General features: G+C 40.1%; 1 protein-coding gene across 1 annotated transcript in view; it reads left to right on the top strand.

The window, feature by feature from the left end:
* The window catches only part of LOC124798275 (beta-hexosaminidase subunit beta-like), a 133,689-nt gene extending 114,361 nt beyond the window's left edge, over positions 1-19,328 (top strand). The window contains exons 6-9 of the mRNA XM_047261596.1: positions 23-230; positions 2,843-3,059; positions 8,099-8,269; positions 18,047-19,328. Of these exons, the coding sequence (XP_047117552.1) occupies positions 23-230; positions 2,843-3,059; positions 8,099-8,269; positions 18,047-18,235 (785 nt within the window). The 3' untranslated portion in view covers positions 18,236-19,328. The remainder of the gene's footprint in view (positions 1-22; positions 231-2,842; positions 3,060-8,098; positions 8,270-18,046) is intronic.
* The last annotated feature ends 791 nt before the right edge of the window (positions 19,329-20,119 follow it).

Here is a 20,119-nt window from a genome sequence, read left to right as displayed (position 1 = left end):
ATATTTATATATCATCCTTCAGGACACACAAGATCATGGGGAGAAGCTTATCCTGATCTGCTGACACCGTGTTACAATGCCACTGGTTCTCCAGATGGCACATATGGACCAATTGACCCCACAAAGAACTTTACATACGAATTTCTTCAGACATTATTTGAAGAAATTGTAAATGTTTTCCCTGATGAGTACTTTCATCTTGGTGGCGACGAAGTAGGATTTGAATGTTGGTAAGTACAGAATGAACCATGCACCATGTTGATTAATTTTAGGCTAAGACAAAATATGTGAAGCCTTTTAGAAAAGTATCTGAGCTTAAATTTTCCTTGCATAGTAATGGATTTCCTTAGTGGAGGAGGTCAGTTGTAAATTTTTGTCCTGTCATTGGCTGCAACATTGGTTGTTTGGTAGCAGTTGAGACACCCACTGTATTCACTGAAGTCCTGGTTCATTCCAGATGTGTAAATGTGTCCAGCAAAGATGCTGTAGCAAGTTTTATCAAAAGTTTCACAATCTTCAAAGTAAGTCAATTTTGTAGATGTTTGCAGATGTCACATAGACATAAAAATAAGAATGGTTCAAACAGTTCCTAAGTTGGTGGAGATCACTGCAGAGTGATCAGCATTCTAAGAGGCCATAGATATTCATAGTATAGCTGTTGCTCATAGGATGTGAAACCTGATATAAGAGTTTGTTGGATGATTGTGTGGAATATTGCTGACGAGTTACAGATTATTAAGTTTTTCCAGGAGGTGGTAACTGATTTTAACCATAATATGCCATAGATCCTTGAACAAAAAACATCAAATCTGATTGATGTCCATCTGTTGTAGAGTTGTAGAACACATTCTGAGCTCAAATGTTATGAGTTATTTTCAACTTACATGACCACCTCTGTACCAAATATGGATTTCGAAAACACGTCTTGTGCAAAACTCAACTTGCACTGTTCTCTCGTGACATTTTGGAAGTAGTTTGCAATATTCATTGACTTCTTAAAAGTGTTTGACACTTTAATACACAAACATTTATTAATGTACGTATGATCATATGGGATATAAGAAAAAGATGAGTGGTTTGAAAATTTCATGGTAAGGAAGACATAGCATGTTTTATCTTGGATGGAGAACCAATGACAGAAGTAGAAGTAACTTCAAGCGAGACTCAAGGAGACCTCATGGCTCATATCCCTGTAATAGATGAAAGACCTGTCCCATACATCCTCCTGCCACCAGCTACTCCAGTCCGGTCAGTAACATCACCTATCCCATCAAAGGCAGGGCTACCTGTGAAACCAGTCATGTGATTTACAAGCTAAGCTGCAACCTCTGTGCTGCATTCTATGTACGCATGACAACCAACAAGCAGTCTGTCCGCATGAACAGCCACCAACAAACTGTGGCAAAGAAACAAGTGGACCACCCTATTGCTGAACATGCTGCCAAACATGATATCCCTCATCTTAATGACTGCTTCACAGCCTGTGCCATATGGATCCTTCCCACCAACACCAGCTTTTCTGAATTGCACAGGTGGGAACTTTCCCTGCAATACATCCTACGTTCCCGTAACCCTCCTGGCATCATCCTTCATTAGTCACTGTCCTCACCCATCCAGCCTCTCCCTGTTCCCATTCCAGCACTACGCAGCCGTCATTTCACCGCCACACCCAGTCTTTTAATTTCTTTTATTTCTCTCCTTTCCGCTACTTATCCCTCCCCCTCCGCACCTTCTCTCCTGCCCTCCGTCTAAACTGCAACACTTGACTGTCCGCCACTCCCACCATACTATCCCTCCCCCTCCCCGCCCCAGCCTCCTCCTTACCCCCACCGTCGCCACTTCCATCATGCACTGGTGCTGCTGTTAGCAGTGTGGTCTCAGCTCTCTGAGACTGCAGACACGTGTGTGTGTGTGTGTGTGTGTGTGTGTGTGTGTGTGTGTCTACTGCTGACAAAGGCCTTAATGACTGAAAGCTTTAATTGTGTGAATCCTTTTATTGTGTCTATCGCAACTCAGCTTCTCTGCTATATGGTGAGTAGCAACTTTCCTTCTCTGGTATTATTGCATTCCATCCTGGATTTTCCATTGTTTGATTTCTCTGCCAAACAGTTACTTATATAGTACCATATCGAATTTTGTCTCTTTTCTGGAATATTATTATGTATCTTCAATCTCTTCGATTTAACGTCAGATGTCGTGCAACAGAATTCTGTGATAAACATTTGGATTGGATTTCTTTCCAAAGCTTGTTGTGTGTCAGACTACAAATCCAAACGTTAGGGATTCAGACCTCAGTCAGACTGGGTATGTTTTCTGTCACCTATAATTCCTTCTACCTCTGGTAATGATTTGTATATGTGGAAAATGCCAAGTTGCATCATGGCTTGGAGTTTGTTCTGCTGTAGTTCCTCCTATTGGTGACTTTAAAAGTGAGAGAAATGTGGAGAAACACCATTGCCAATAGGAATGTGTTTTAGTAAATCACTGTAGTGCTTAATCTGAACATTGAGGACAGCATTAGTTTTAATAATTCTTTTATGCTTGTTAGAGCATACCAGAAAATATAAGTAAAATACAAAACTCTCTAATGGTTTTACAATCTGTATTTCATTATTATTTGGAATATATTTCATTTATAAATTCTTTGAAATGAAATAAATGTTAGAATTATATTAGGATAGATAAAAAGTACATACTAATCAATATCCACAGATAGCTTCAGTAAATATATCAGATTATACAAGATTCTTATCATTCATAATTAATTATTTCAATATTGTATCATTGATATTTTGTGTAGTAATGCCAGTCAAATACTTTTCATTTCTGCAAAATGTTTCAGGGAAAGCAACCAAGATATTCTGGACTTTATGAGTGAGCATAATATTACAGAAAGCAAAGATCTAGAAAGTTATTATATTCAGAAGATTGTTGACATTGCATCAAATCTTAATTCAAAGTCCATAGTGTGGCAGGAGGTCTTTGATAATGAAGTTAGACTTAGTGCTGACACTGTTGTCCACATTTGGACAGGTGACCGAAATGAAGAATTGGATTCTGTAAGTAATATTTCATCTTACGTGTGATTTCAATCTGCAGCTAGAATTTTATGCAAGCATAAAAGAAACACAAGGTTAAACAGTTTGAACTTGCAGTTCAAAGCAGATCATTTTTATGGTATGAAGTTTCCATTCTGTTAGCTCTACAAGACACAGACGTAGTGAAATGAGTAAGTTGTGTTACAGAAGTAATATTTAATCAGAGAATGGTCTTAATTTTAAAATAGTGTTGTACTTTCATGTGGTATGGAGTTAATAAGATACATTTGTTCTGCGTAAAAAAATTATTGATAATTAGTAAAATGAGTGTGAAATGTACTTTATCTTCAAAGTACAATTAGAACAAAAAACTAAGAAGTATTTTAATTTTGAGGCTTCAGATTTCTATATTACTGAGATTTCAATTACAAAGAATAATCAGACAGAGCAGAAAGATGACTGAGATCTGTAATTATTTGTCCATGATTCTTCACACAAACAAAGGCTTATCAATACAAATTACTACCAAAACATATGGTTGTGGAAGGCACAGGCAATAATCCTTTAATATTCATTCATACATTCATTCTGTCTGTCTGTCTATTCCATAGACACCAACCTTTGGGGATGTGGTTTGATCTAGGTAGACATTAAGAAAGGGAAGCAATAATAATAATAATAATAATAATAATAATGATAATAATAATATGAAAAGGACAGATTGCTATTCACCACACAGAGAAGGCATTGGGTTCCAGGCAGGCACAGTAAAAAAGAATTCTAGAAAGATTTCAGCTTTTGGACAAAGCCCCTCTTCAGAAGTAGAAAACCCTCACACATTCCAACAACAACAAGACTACAACACACACACACACACACACACACACACACACACATTGTCTCCTGATGCTAAGGCTTAATCTAGAGCATTTTTCTCTTGTAAATTTTCAGTTACATACAGTTCTGAATGTGTCTTTCTTTCCGCCCTTTTTTGTGACAGTTTGACTACAGTTAGTCTCAAGTTGTCAGTTGAATACACCTTTAAGAATGCAGTTTCTTTAGTGAACAAATCATCTCACTAACAAAAATTCCACCTAATCCTGCTGATTTTTTGCTTGTGAGCCTATCAGTAATCTGCAGAATGTTACCTGTGTCTATTACAGGAAGTGCATAAAGCAGATTTTTCGGGAGATACAGTGTAAACCTACTTTTATGTTCTCATATTTGATTTGATTTGATTTTGACAGGGAAGCTAAAACAGCTTTGGTCTAACTCGCAACTGCCCACACGGAAACTGAGCTTATTGTGTGGCATCTCTCCTTGTATATCTAGTAAAGCCAACCAATGCCCTTAAATAGTGCAAGGAGTCCCTTTACCAGTTTTTTGTTAGACACAATTTCTACAGGTCTAGTTGTCCCAAAGGATCTGTATCTTTTGCTCTCCAATGCCATGCATTCGCAGATTAGGTGTGATAGTTTCTTCACCCTCATCACAGATCCTACATTTAGGATCTTCTTCCATTATACCCATTGTGTGTAGGTGTTTCTTGAAATTACCATGGCCGGCAATCAGTTCAGTGATGAGTTTAATCTCTTTCCTGTTCAATCCCAGGATTACAGATCTTCTTTTAAAACATGGCTTAGGCATCATTACCTTACCATGTTTTTGTTTATGGACCTCGGTCCAATATTCTACGTGCTGTTTCCTAAGCCAGTTCTGTAGTTCTAGTTTGATCATAGCCTTGGTGATGTCAGGATATGTTCCGGTCCAATAAATGGAGTCGTTGCCCCCAACCTGGCCAATCTGTCAGCTTGTTCATTGCCACAGATCCCTGAGTGGCCAGAGACCCACACTAGGTTTACCCTATTGCTTCCCCCTAGCCCCACCAGAGCCCTGTGACATTCTGCAACAATCTTGGATCTTGTTGCAGGAGCTGCCACTGATTTCAGGGCTGCCTGGTTGTCTGAATAGATGTAGATGCTATGGTCCTTGTAGCACCTATGCATATTCTCCTCCACACATGCCCTGGTTGCAGTAATTTGAGCTTGGAATACCAAGGTCAGTTTTCCTAGAGAGATGATGCCCTCTAGTCTTGGCTGAACTCCGTACACCCCTTCTCCAATGCCTTGGCCTGATTTTGACCCATCGGTGAACCAAACAATGTCCCCCGTACAGTGTCGAACTGTTTTCTCCCATTGCTTCCTGCTTCCAATTATTATATTGTAAGGCTTGTTGAAGCAGTTGGGAGTTATTATGTAGTCGGCCGGCATTTCCCCAGCCATTCCTATATTCACTTCACTCACTATCTTAGTGTGTGGTTCTGGATATCCCAATGAGATCCAGTTTTTACCAGTTTTGAGTCTGTATGCCCCAGCTGCTGCCTCCATCTTGACCCGAAGGTGTAGTGGAGGCATGTCCCACATAGCTTCCATCCCAGCAGTTGGTGAGCTGCTAATTCCACCTGTTATGGCTAAGCAAGCCAGTCTCTGCACCTTAGCTGCAACATGCTGTTCTACCTTCTCCGACCACACTATGGCCCTGTAGGAAATCCTAGGTCTAACCACAGTGGTGTATATCCAGTGCATACCTCTGGGTCTTAGGCGCTCTTAATGTGAGGGGTCCATGTTAGTTTCTCATCTAAGGTTATCCCTAGATAGTCTCTGCACCTTAGCTGCAACATGCTGTTCTACCTTCTCCGACCACACTATGGCCCTGTAGGAAATCCTAGGTCTAACCACAGTGGTGTATATCCAGTGCATACCTCTGGGTCTTAGGCGCTCTTAATGTGAGGGGTCCATGTTAGTTTCTCATCTAAGGTTATCCCTAGATATTTCACTATCCTCTTCACAGGTGGAGTTTCATCGAAGAGCTTTAGATTCCAACTTGAGTGTTGGATATGCCTCTTCATGAATGGCACCACAACAGTCTTCTTAGGATCACCCTTATCCTGTTTAATGCACCAGTCTTGCACAATGTCCAATGTGCCTTGTGCCGTGTTTCTAACTGTGTAAGTAAATTTGTGAAATATTACTGTGACAAGGTCATCTGTGTATCCTTGACAAAAGCATTGGCTGGAATTTAGTTCCTTAATGAGTTTGTTCACTACTAGATTCCACCATAAAGGGGACAGAACTCCTCCTTGTGGGCAAACTCTAGTGGTGTTTATTTCCATCTTTTCATTCATCATGGTAGCCTCTACCTTCCTTCCCCTAAGCATGGCCCTGGTCCACCTACATATAGTGGTTCCTAGGTCATGCACCTCGGCTGCCTTTACCATGGAATCGAAGGTTGTGTTACTGAAGGCCCTCTAGATTTCCAGGAAGATGCAGAGGCCTGTTCCTTGGAAGTGAAGTGCGTTCTCCACTTCTCCACCCTCCCAATGAGTTGGTGGAGAGCTTTCCCATATTTAATATTTTCTCACTGTTTAAGACTTTTTATCACTTCTGTCAAAATACCTATGCCTATAGTGTTAATTTACACCCAATTTTGCATCAACATATAATTTTCCCAAGATTTACGCATTATGAAAAAATGTTGTCGGAGAAAAAACTGGCTTAAAATGATGCTGGAATGGCGTTGGCCATCAAGTAGTGTTTACAAACTCTACATGGTTAAGTTTTTGAGCCCCGCGGCACTCCACTCAGTGCATTTGAACCAGTAAATGGGTAAAAGTTGGAACAATTTGTGCCATATCTCCTGCCAATTCCAAGCTCTACTTGGTGACTGATGGGAGTATAAGTAGGTTCATTAAAAATCATGACCAATCACAAACATTGCCTAGTTTGCATGTTTCATTGTTTGGCCACTTGCTGCGCTATTTGACACCTTCACTCACTTTCTGTTGCTCAATTGTTTTTGGCTTAAACACAGCGCCAGTTACATATTTTTTCATATTGAGCAAAACGTGTTTCAAGAATTTATTCTCGTTGTCAAGTGCAGTATTTATGTATGTATTTTTGTGATGTTATACGAACAGTGTGAGTGATAGTTCACATGTGTGGTTTCCTGCATAACTCAGGAGGCACAGTACTTGCTAGCCTCAAAAAGATGACTACAGTGCAAGAGATGCAGAACAACACATGTGCAAACACCACACAAAATACTTATGCAAATATTTGCACTTGACAGTGAGAAAAAATTGTGAAAACATATTGTGGTATGCATGGAAAAATATGTAACTGTTGCAGTGTTTCATTATTTAAATAATGAGTGACAGCTGCAGGCTTTCCAATGACATTGGTTATGATGTATAAAATTGAGTCAGATGTTTCTAATTCCCAGACAGTTGCCAGTTCCAGTGACATCAGCAGTTTTTATTACACAATAAACCTCTATCAGCTAATAAAAAAGTTTCTGACTAGTATTTTGATGCCTATTATGTACAGATATCATTCATAAAGTGTAAAAATGCAAAGGGTAACCTATACATCACTTTTATAGCTTAAAACATTATTTCCCTCATTTTACATTTTCACGCATCTTACACCATTTTTATGAAATACTTGAAAAGTGTAAAAGCAGGGTTTCCCTGCACATATATAAAAAGAGATGACACCATATGAACGCTACCAGAACTTCTAGGAACGTGTCTCACATATTGTTCATCTCAGTGCATGTAGTTACTGGTTCCAAAAATTCCTGACTTAAACTATGTCTTATTGTAGTGTTGTTAAATTTCCTGGCAGAATAAAACTTGTATGCCAGACCAGGACTCATTAAACATTTGTTTTCCCTTTCTCCTTTAACTGCCCAATTGATTTTTAGATAAATATTTTTCACAGTACAATATTTAGGTCATCTTTTAACACAGCAGAAGTTACACATTTCTCAACATTCTCTTCCATTTTCTCTTTCATGTTTCACACATTTACATAAAATTCTCAGGCCTTTTTTTCCGTAAGTTAGTGTGTGACATTCACCTAAGCTGGCAACACATCATTGCCTGTAATTAATTTAAGACATTTTGAAACTATGGATGTTAAACTTGATTAGGAGGTGATGATATTCATTTGTATCAACATGTTCTTTCTTTTTTCTTTTATTTTTTTATGTTTTTTAAGGTAACTGCTGCTGGCCACTACACATTGCTGTCAGAGTGCTGGTATCTGGACCATCTCAGCACTGGTGGAGACTGGCAGAAATATTATGAGTGTGAGCCACTGGATTTCTCTCCATACAATGAATCCCAATATGACTTGGTGATTGGTGGGGAGGCTGCAATGTGGGCAGAAGTAAGTAAACTTCAGCTGTGGTATTCACAAGAATTCTTCTAGACTTTCTCAGTCACATAATTATCAAAGCAAACGGTTTCATGACACGTACAATGTAAAATGTAGCATCCATATATAATTTTTCTTATGTCAGTAAATTGACAATGACGTGCAAAGAAATCTTTACACAGAGTTGTGCAAGAAACATTTCAAAGAAATACATCTGTTGAAACTTCCTGGATAGTGTGCTGGGCCAGACTTTAATCCATATACTTACATACAATGGAGCCATCCAAGCAAGCCTTGTAGCCTAAATCAAAGCTTCCCTGCAAAAAATGAATTTGTTGTGATAGTTCTCATGAGTGTTTGGGAAACTTGCACCAGTATTTCCCACACATTCTTTCTCCCAGTCTAGTACATCACGTTTTTAGTTACATCAAACAACAGAAAATCTGGAAAAAAAAAAAAAAAAATATGAAGCAAGATACACTGGACTTCCGGGAATCCGGCCCTCAGTAGTCCAGCCTCTCAGTAGTGTGGCGCACATCCAAAAACAAGTGCACAATGAATTATCATGCACAACAATGCTTAGTTAAACAATGCCTTATATACTGTATTTGAAATTGTAGCTTTCTCTACAGTTTGGAATCGTGTCTTCTAAAAGGAAACACGTTACGCTAGACCTCAAGCAGAAACCCGAAATTTTAGATAAATCGAGGTTCTTCACAGAAAGCCATTGCTGTTGAGTTCAATGTTGGATGAGCAACTATTTATGACATCAAAAAGAGAGAAGATATTATTTGACAGTACTCAACACAAATGGACAGTGAGTTGGGAAAATGGAAGGTTATGCGAAAGAGTGAGAATGAAGAACTGGACGTAGCTGTTCATAGATGGTTCATACAACAACACAGTAAAGGAATTCCAGTCAGTGGCCTGATTATAAAGGAAAAAGCAGCCACATTTAACAAACAACAATTGACAATGCTCCCAGTTATCCTTGAGGTGTTTCTCCAAGGTTCGATGGTATACAAGCACTCTTTCTCCCACCCAGTATGACAGCCCTAATTCAGCCCATGGACCAGGGAATTTTCTGATCAGTTGAACATCATTATTGACATTCACTTCTCATTGTCTTGCTGAATGAAAGTGAAAACTACTCTATCGAGACTATGCTGAAGGTGTGGAAAGCAATTAACATACATGATGTTGTTTTCCAAGCAGCTGAAGCATGGGATAAAGTGGAGAGTGCTACCATAATGAAGAGCTGGAGCAAATTGTGGCCATCCAGCGATGCTGAGTTCGATCCAGTAGTGAGTGACACTGCAATGAGCCAGTCAATTCGAAATTATCAATTACTTTGTACACTGACATGTTCCACAACCTTTCAGGAGGATACGCACATGTGTCAAAAAGGCTTGGCCGTTTGTCTCTGCCTCATGTCAGAGGCATTCACACATAAGCTTCGCTTCGGAGCGCGCGCACACACACACACGCGCACACACGCACACACACACACGCACACACACACACACACACACACACACACACACACACACACACACACACACACCTGTGATTTAGTCATACAGTAAGCATGGCGGCACAGTATTCGTTTGAAGAATGAGATACGGTTTTTGTTTATGGACTAGCTGACGGTAATGTGCATGAAGCTCAGTGGTTGTATGAGGAACGGTAACCACCAAAACGCCACCTACACCCACAAACTTTTACAGCAATTCACCAGTCACTTGGTGAAACAGGCTCATTAGCAGGATATCATGGTGATGCTGGAAGACCTCAAACATGACGGGATGCTGCATTTGAAGGAACTGTGAGCACTTTGAGATAGCACCTACAACGAGTACTCAAGTGGTTGGACATGACATGGGGGTCACTCATTGGTTAGTCTGGGAGGTTTTGAGGGATGATGGCCAGCATCCATTTAGTTTCCACCATCTTCAAGACTTAAGTCCTGTGGCAGACTATCAACACAAGCTAGGGTTTTGCCGGTGGTTTCTGCAATGTGTAGCACAAGATCCCGACTTCTCCGCCATTGTGTTGTTTACAGACGAGTGCTTCTTCCATTGGGATGGCCTTTACAACACTCGAAACGTTCATTACTGGGAAAGGGGAAACCATCATGTCAAGTACATCCACAGACACCAGGAACAATTTTAGCTCAACATTTGGGCAGGCATTGTGGGTGACCATCTGACTGGGCCGGTCTGTCTACCTCTGCAACTTACCGGGGCAGATTATCTTCACTTTTTGCAAGAAACTCTGTCCAGCCTGCTGGAAGATGTTCCCCTGGACATACTGCTATGCATGTGGTTGCAGCATGATGGGGCACCCGCACATAAGTCATGCTGTGCATGGATATTTAAATGAACTCTTCGATGGCTGGGTGATTGGTAGAGGTGCTTCTAGGACATGGCACCTGTGTTCACTAGACCTCACGCCACCGGACTTTTTCCTGTGCGGATTCTTCAACGTTCTAGTTCACCCACCCAGATGCGAACCACCTAGAAACGAAGAGGAACTTATGGATCACATTCAACATGCCGCCAATCACATCAGGGCAATGCCAGGAATCTTTGAAAGAGTTCAGCAAAACACCTTTCGACATTACAAAGCTGGTGTCACGTCAAAGGGTCGCCAGTTTGAGCACCTGCTTTAAGTAAACAATGTCCTGGCTACAAAAAAGGCCCTTTTCAGGGCCTACACAATTTGTAAAAGAGTTTCTGTACACAAACTAATAGCTGTTGATGGATTTGTTTGCGGTACATTTAATCATGAAACTACATTGGATGTGTTGGGACACTGGCAGATTCGCCCCCAGACCCCCAGAATGGAAGGCTGGTGGGCTACCACCGAGTGTGTGGGCCTCCTTGTATACTTCACAATCTCCGGCAGGCAAAGCATTCGCGGTCATGCGTTGTCCAGAGCATCCGACAACAGGGCAATCCCACAGTCAATTGAAGCGCGTGGTGCCAAGTTTCTGTAGTTTAAAAATTGTGCACTGTCAACCTGCACAACTTTAGTAATTTTGGTTCCTACTGGCATGAGCTATCCAGAGTTAAAATTTCGTGGCACAATTTTTCTCCACCCTGTATGAACTAGGACTTCACTGAACTGATTGCAACAGGCATTGGTATGTTCTGTGGTTTGGGTCTTAAATGTATTTCTCGTGAAGGTACTTTCGAATATCAGTGCTGAAGATATTGACACCAGTTGAGTGTTTGCTTTTTAAAGAAATAATAATTTTTCTTACTTCCTGTAGTGTTATAGGCACTTTGCCTGTCTTCTCTGTAGAATTTGGGAAATGATCTTTCAGTATTTTTAAGGCCTCTTCTAGGGAACCATTGTGTCTTGTTTTCTCAGCAATGCTTAAAATGTGCTCATTTTTGATTCAGTCTGTTGATTTTCTACTTGTCTACCTTCATTACTGGGAACAATGTTTTGGGGCGTACTGGAACAAGGCACCAGTCTCACTACTTACCACTTTCCATACTGTTCATTTTTTTACTAGATTTATTAATTTTGGTGCACAGATATAAACTTTTGACTTCTGAATAACTTTACTTAGTATTTTACAGTATTTTTATAGTGATTTAGCTGGTGGTTGTCGTCTGAATTTTTTGTGGTGATGTGCAGCTCTCGTTTCTTTTTGCATGAAATCTTAATACCAGTGATTATCCAGGAGTTATTGGTATGTTCTATGGTTTGGGTCTTAAATGTATTTCTCATGAAGGTACTTTCAAATATCAGTGCTGCTTCATTACTGAAAACATTGAAACATTGTACTTTGAATTCACATTTTCTAAATTATACACAGGTATCTAGTCTGTGGCTTGGAGATGTGATTTAAAAGTCTGAATGCTTTCATCATTAATTGTCCTAACTATTTACCAATTGGGGCCACCATCATTCTCATAGATACTTGCACTATTTATAGTGAGTCCTTGTCCATCATGGTCAGAGAGACCATTCAAGGCTTGACTGTTAGTTGTATCGCCTATTTTGGTCTGGTGTATAGATATATTATCATTCGGTGTGCTTGTAAATAAAGTTATTCCAGTAGGGAAGCTAACTACAGAAGCAAGATAATATGTGGACATCAGATTTTCTAGGTCTGATCTGTCTCCGAAATTTGTTAGAAAGTTTACATTGAAGTCCCCAAGCACTATCACATCTCTTTTGTGTTTGAATAAGTATATTAAGAGAGCTAACTTCTTCAAAATGAGACTAAAGTTCCCTGAGGGTGTCTGTGCACTGTAACTACTGATTCCCCCAAACTAGCTTTGGTGGCAAATATTACCATCATCAGTGGGTTCTCTGGTACCGCATGCCACAGTTCTTGAATCTGCGTGAGATGGCATGGACGTCGAAGACACGTAGAGGTCTTTGCACCATCACGCCGTAAGCCGTGGCCCCACGCGCCTCCTGGCCCACGTTTAACGTGAGGGCGCCACGGTGGAACACATGGTCTCAGCGGCCAATAGCATCATCCTCGATCACGTATTTAAGCACCTGCCTCTCGCTCCACCAGTCAGTCTAACCTTGGTGTGCACCTATCAACATTTCAACTCAGACAGCGTATTTATGTTCTTGTTCCAGGTACGAGTGGACGTGGTTGATTATTTAGGTTCTTGTGACTCTGTTGTTCCCATCTTGTTTTTCATAAGGTCCTTCATTGTTTGTGTCCATCTGCTCCCGTTTGCGTTGTTGTTCGCAGGTCGCTCTTTTCTTCGCGGCAACCCCATGACCGGAACGGTCACGGTTACAACAGGTTCTTTAAATCTAAAACATGCATAAAATAGCATATATACAATAACACATTATAATATTTTTACTGTTCATTTTTTGAAATATAATTTTCTGTGGATACTTCCATACTACCTTATTTACTGTACATTATGGCATGTTTTTAAGAATTGTTGTCACTTTTCACAGCATATTTTCTGTGTGTTTTTTGTTGCTGTTTTTTTTTTCCTCAGTGCAACTGTGTGAGCAGCTGTTAGTAAACAAATACAAAGAGGTGAACTTAAGTATGTCTGTGTTATACGCTTGGGGTTGCGGTAATGTTGTGGAATATGGTTATGGTGTGTTCTAGGCTGTTACTTAGTTATTCTTGTACTCACATTCATTGGACGGCTTGTGACTGATTCTATCCACAGAAAAGCGGAACTTTCGCAATGCATCCAACGAATGTGAATACACGAATAACTAAGTAACAACCCAGTACACAGCAAAACTGTATTCTACAACACTACTGCAGCTCCAAGTGTATAACACTGACATAAGTAAGTTCACCTATTAGTATTTGTTTACTAACAGCCACCCACACACTTGCAGATGACATGATGTACACTGAGAAAAAAATGGCAACAGAAAAAGCACAGAAAATATGCTGCTAACAGCAATGACAATTCTTAAAAACTTGCCATAACAGTAAGGTTGTATGGAAGTATCCACAGAAAACTATATTTCAAAAAACAAACAGTAAAAATGTAAGAATGTGTTACTGTGTTTGTATAACTGTGCTAATATCTTAATGTTTTATAGCGTTAAAGAAATCACTGATGACAGCAATATTTGTTACCAAAACTGGTTTTCAGGGAATAAATAAGTAAACAGATAAATAAATAAGTAAACAGATAACAAAGTGTTTTGCATCAAGGCAGACTCACAATTCCCATATTGATGTTTTTATATGCAAACATGGACCAAATGGAAGGGTTCCAAGATAAAGTTATTGATTTATGGGAGTTATTCAAAGACAGTTCTATGGCACACACTTCCAAATGTTGTTCTAAACAATAATTCTGGACATTTTACATGAGGAGTAAGAGTTGGAGGGATAGCAGGGCAAAGAGGAGGGGAAATGCTGTAGCACTGTGTGTGGGATATGGTGTGGGGCATGGCAAGGACAGTGTAGTGGTCTGCTAGATGCAGCATTGGGAGGCCGTGTTGAGGGGATGTGGGGGGGGGGGGGGGGGGAGAAGGGGAAAGGACTCTGTTGATATGCTGGGATGAATCCATATGGCTTGGGCTGTGAAGAAGTCATTGAAGTCAGTGTTGCATGGCATGCTCAGCAATTAAGTGGTCCAGTTGTCTCTTGGCCACAGTTTGGCTGTGGCCCGTCGTACAGACAGCCAGACAGCTTGTTGGTGTCCATGTACCATGCCACATAGTGGTTACAACCAAGTTGGTAGACCAAATGGCTCCTTTCACAGTTATTTCTATCTGTGATGGGGCAGGAAATGCGTTTGATGGAACAGTTAATAGTGGTCACTTGAAACCATCTAGGACTGGATCAGCTGAATTATGTTCTCCACCAGGGTTTTTAGTACATCTCATTGTCCAGAATGAGATTTTCACTCTGCAGCGGAGTGTGCGCTGATATGAAACTTCCTGGCAGATTAAAACTGTGTGCCTGACCGAGACTCGAACTCGGGACCTTTGCCTTTCGCGGGCAAGTGCTCTACCAACTGAGCTACCGAAGCACGACTCATGCCCGGTACTCACAGCTTTACTTCTGCCAGTACCTCGTCTCCTACCTTCCAAACTTTACAGAAGCTCTCCTGCTGGCAGAAGTAAAGCTGTGAGTACCGGGCGTGAGTCGTGCTCTGAAATGAGAAATATCCTCATCACTACTCTCTCCACTCCCACAGTGGTATTCCACTGCCCCCTCAACCTACGCAATATCCTTGTCCATCCCTATTCCACTCTTGTTCCCAACTCCTAGCCCCAAGGCCCATACGCCTGAAAAAGATGTCCCATACACCCTCCCATTTCCACCCACTACAACGCTATCAAAGACATTTCCTGCCTCGTCAGTTGCTGGGCCACATGCAAATGGAGTCACACAGTGTACCACTGAGTGCCATTCTTTGTGGGCATGACCACTAATGAGCTGTCTGTATGCATGAACGGTCACCGCCAAATTGTGGGTGACAGACATCTGGGCCACCCAGTTGCTGAGCATGGGGCACAACACTGTGTGCTTGACTTCAAAGGCTGCTTCACAGCCTCACCATCTGGATTCTTCCCACCAACACACAATCTTCTGAATTGTACAGGTGGGAACTCTCCCCCCATCTTCCACCTGCCTCATACCCTTTCCTGCTCCCACTCCAATCCAGCCTCTCACACACCTTCTTCTCCATCTCCTTTCCCCATCCCTGCACCCTCATCCCAGCACACCTGCATAGCCTTTTACCATTTGCTGCATCTCCTTCCCCTCACCCTCTTTCCTCCCCCCATCCAACAGTTGCCTAATGTTGCACCTAGCAGCCCATGATCCTATCGTCAACATGCCTCTGGACACTCACACAGGCAGCACTGCAGCATCTGTATCCATCTCCACCCTGCTATCCTTTCCCCTCCTTGCCCCACACCTTTTCTATACCCCCACTACCCAACCTTGCTGCTGAAATGTGTGTGTGTGCATGAGAGGGGGGGGGGGGGGGAGAGAGAGAGAGAGAGAGAGAGAGAGAGAGAGAGAGAGAGAGAGAGAGAGAGAGAGAGAGAGATATGCTACTCATTTTCTGCGCTGTGTTGAGCAGAAATCTATTCTGAGCTATAGTTATACCATACGAATGACTGTGATGAGTGCCTGTGCAGTTTCCTGTTTATACCATTCTGAGCAAATGGGTAAACCAAAAGAAAGATGGTGAAACCCAGTGCTGGCATAGAGCTTACTCTTTCCAAAGGCTCCAATGATGATGCCAAGGTAAACCCTGCAGCCCAAGACCATAAGAGTTAGAGGTCACACAAGATAACTTGGCCTGTGAACAGAAACACATTCTTGTTCTCGATGCTGGGCAAATTCACCTCTCTTTTCCAATGTGGGCAGGCACCTCAGTTGCCTATCGCTTACTGAACTGTGCACTTCATCTGTTACAAGCGAAACACACTCTGTCCAAGTCGTATACACTTCAGGAATGAAGGCGTGCACATGCTGGCTGCACTGCAGTCTATCTGATAAGACTCTAAAGAAACTATTCAGCAAAAAAAAAAAAAAATATTCTCGTGCATCTCATGGCCTCATTTGTTAGTGTTATAATGTCATGACCGCATACTTATTGTGATACTTCTATATTAAACGAAGTACTGTTCAAAATTTGAATACTTTGCAATGGAGTCACTATATATTTTGATTTGTTACATGTTAGATCATATACTGCTACATGCACAATGGACCTAATGTATTGAATTTTTCTTTAGACTTGAGATGAGATCTAAATTAATTGCTAATCTTGAGAAAATGGATTGTAAATGGTGTACTTTCTTCAGATTGTGTGTGCAAGTGAAATATTCATAACATTCCTTATATCTTATAAAGGGTCCAGAATACCAAAAAGAATTTTAGGCAAATGATAGCATGTGGAATGGAGAATATTTTACTGTATTGCTAACATGCAAAACTTTCTTACCTATTGCAATATACAAGTAACTACAGATTTTTTTTCCAGTGAAATAACATCATTATTTTAAGAGCTTTTTCTAGATGGTGAAATGAGAATTGGTATTGGTTAGTAATAGTGTAAGTGAAGGAATTGTACTTCTATTTTTATACTGAGCGCAAGCTTCTCATAAGCTGTTGACCTTATTCGTCCTCAATTGTTTGATCAATATTAGACATTTTCAGGATTTTTCACAGTTGCAGCTGCATTATCATATTATCAAGGTGAAATTGTGTAAACCCTACCACGTTTTGGGAAAAGAAGCGAATTTTAACACACCAACAAGAGAGTGAAAAAAAGATCTGTAAGACAGGTGAAAATAAATTGCTCCTACTGCTGCAATTTCAGTATAATCCCGTAGCCATTTTGTTTTTAATAATAAACTATTGACTTGTCTACTTATTGGTTGTAGTGGCATAACATGTTAACATGGTGGCTTGCAGTCTCGCTAGTTGATGCTCACAAGTTCATGTGATAGGAATTTGTGTGCAGGTTTCAGCTGTGGATCTAAACCTCCCCTACTAAACGGTGCTGAGCACAAGGGAGCTGCTATCACCACTGTTGCTCACTTCCCTACCCCCACCTTCCACACAGCTGGGACCTAATAATACTGCACACACTCTACCTCTCATGTGACAGTGTGAGATCATCTCAGACATAAACTCTGTGCCAGTGCCATTATCCAAGATATTGAGGAACAGCTACAACAGTTGTGGGTCAGCTTGCCTCGGACAGGATACAATGGCTTCCACACCCTTCCCAACTGAATCAGTGCTGTCATCCAGGTCAGAAACAGGGGTGGGGTGAGAGGTTGGAATGTCGTACTGATAAGCATGCTGATACTGACAATTTCTTTATAAATTTGACTCAGTTTTGTAGTCAGTGAAATAACATCAGATACCCTCTCAACTTGTGATGTTTAGTTTCGCTCTCTCCTCCCTTCTGGATGCTTTAATCTCCTTGTCAGGCCCTATGCACAATACTGTTATCAGATTTACAGTGTATACTACATTAGAAGCAAAGGGAAATTTAGGAAAAGTAAGAATATTAGAATTAAATCTCGAATCATCATATGTATGGCAAGTTGTCATGCTGTGAGTGAACCATGTTACATGTTCATAAATAATGTCTATCTTTATACTTGCCATGAGCTACAAATATAGAGGAGAGTACACACAATAGCAAAAAATACATTAGTTCAATAATAGCAACAAGGATTTTATTATTTAACATTATAATTATATTCAAAAAGATTTCGAATAACTAGTCAAAGAGAGAAATTTGGTAATTCTTGCTCTCTCTCATTACTCTTTCTTTCACTTAACAGGTAGTAGATGAAAGCAATGTTGAATCGAGGGTATGGCCTCGTGCTGCGGCGGTGGCTGAAAGATTGTGGTCACCGAGGAGTGCTGTAGATACTGATGATGCAGCTTCACGAATTGAAGAGCACTATTGTCGTCTGCGAAGACGTGGTATAAATGCACAACCCCCAAATGGCCCAGGCTATTGTGCATAGATAGTTAATATCAGTTATTACAAAATGTTGTATAGTTTTCACAAACATTATCACGGTACATAACAGTCAATAAGGAGGGCTGTAAATGTAAAGATAAATAACAAAGGGAGAAACAGTTTTCTTCCTTGAACTGGTATTTAATATTGAAATCAGGCTGTGTGAATTTTTGTGTGCGTTTTAGTTTTTAAGTCTTAAATGCTGTACAGTGTTAAATCTCTTTCATATTGTGTATTCATTGAGAATATGTATTTAGGCTTGAGCTGCCATTAGATTTGAGAAATTGATGTGTCGAAAAAAAAAAAAAAAAAAAAATCTTTAGACTTGCAGTTTTCTTTATGATGTGAAATAAGTTTGTTAGACATTATTATTACTGTTCCTGATAGATGTCCTATGGAACATCATTTGTTTGGTAGATGTGCTAGAATTTTTAATTATTTGTACAGAGTGTGAGAGAGAGAGAACAAAAATATTGTAAGTATTGTCAGTAATGTACTACATTCTGCGTAGATCATTGGCTCATATGGTCACTACTCACTAGTCATGTTGCAGACATTTGCCATGGTGTCTCAAATGTATTAAAGAAGTAAAGATAAAAATACTGTGTGTTACTGAGAGAGAGAGAGAGAGAGAGAGAGAGACAGGCAGAGAGAGAGAGAGAGAGAGAGAGAGAGAGAGAGAGAGAGAGTTTGTGAGTGAGTGATCTCCCCAATCCCAATGCAGCTGAACACATCTTTTTATTTTCTACCAGGTAGTAGATCAAAGCAATGTTGAATGGAGGGTATGGCCTCATGCTGTGGTGGTGTACGTGTACTGGTTATAACTGACCCCAGTTTCCTTGTTTCTGTTTGTTACTTGTAAGCCAGCTCTCTTGTCCTATCTTAATATGTAGCTAGTCTTTACTGTCAGTAAGAGAAGGAATTATTTTAAGAAAATAAAAGTGTAAAAGAAGTTCCTTCAGCAAAAACTGAGTTGCTCAATGAAGATTAAATTATTGCTGTAATTGTTGCTGTGTATTTTTGTAATCATGCAGAACTCATTATCTTTTACTCTCTTGTAACACTGTTGGTAATAAAATTTTCATTTTCAATCTGTATCATGAATAGATTCCTTTTGTATGACAACTGATTATTTTCTTAAAATGCGCAAAACATGGGACTGATTTGGTTAACAGTCTGACTGAAAGAAATATCTTGCAGGTAATTTTCACAGTTGCTTTCTCTATATTTATTTCCCACAGTTTAATATGGCCTAAATAATTAAAGTATTGTGTAAGGTCTGAGGATGATGATGATGATGATGATGATGATTATTATTATTATTATTATTATTATTATTATTATTGGATTTTCAAGATTTAGACTGTAAGCTACATGGTTTCTTAGCTCAGTTCTAAATTTTTCTTGCTATAAACAGTTTTCAGGACCAAATAAGGACTGGTACTAACAGAACCATTATGCTCCTCAGATGAAATAGTGGTTGTGGCAACTGGCCACAGTCTATAGTGATAAAATTCTTGTACAATATTCATTTTGTCACATGCATTATAGTGTGCAGAAATCGATCCTTCTTTTCAGAGAGCTGATGATGGAACCAATTTATTCAGCATCTCAATATTTCAGAGTTTCTTCTTAGCTAGGAAACTATGAAGTAATGAGCAGTCATTGTCGTGACTCTTACAGTTTGGCAAAGGTACTTGGAGCTGAGTAAGAAATTTTGATGTTCCTTAGCAGCCACAAGGGCTCATGTACTTGAAAAAATCTTTCATTAATGGTTGAGAAGCTTGCAATCCACCTACTATATCCTACTCATATGTTTAGCTGATGTTCCTTACTGTTTGTGGCACTGAGAGTCATCTGTATGAGATCAAGGTTCATGAAAGCAGTC

Source organism: Schistocerca piceifrons, chromosome 5, assembly GCF_021461385.2.
Source record: "Schistocerca piceifrons isolate TAMUIC-IGC-003096 chromosome 5, iqSchPice1.1, whole genome shotgun sequence".
NCBI lineage: Eukaryota > Metazoa > Arthropoda > Insecta > Orthoptera > Acrididae > Schistocerca > Schistocerca piceifrons.
The sequence above is the reverse complement of the archived record's forward strand: the minus strand, read 5'-3'. Positions and strand labels throughout refer to the sequence as shown.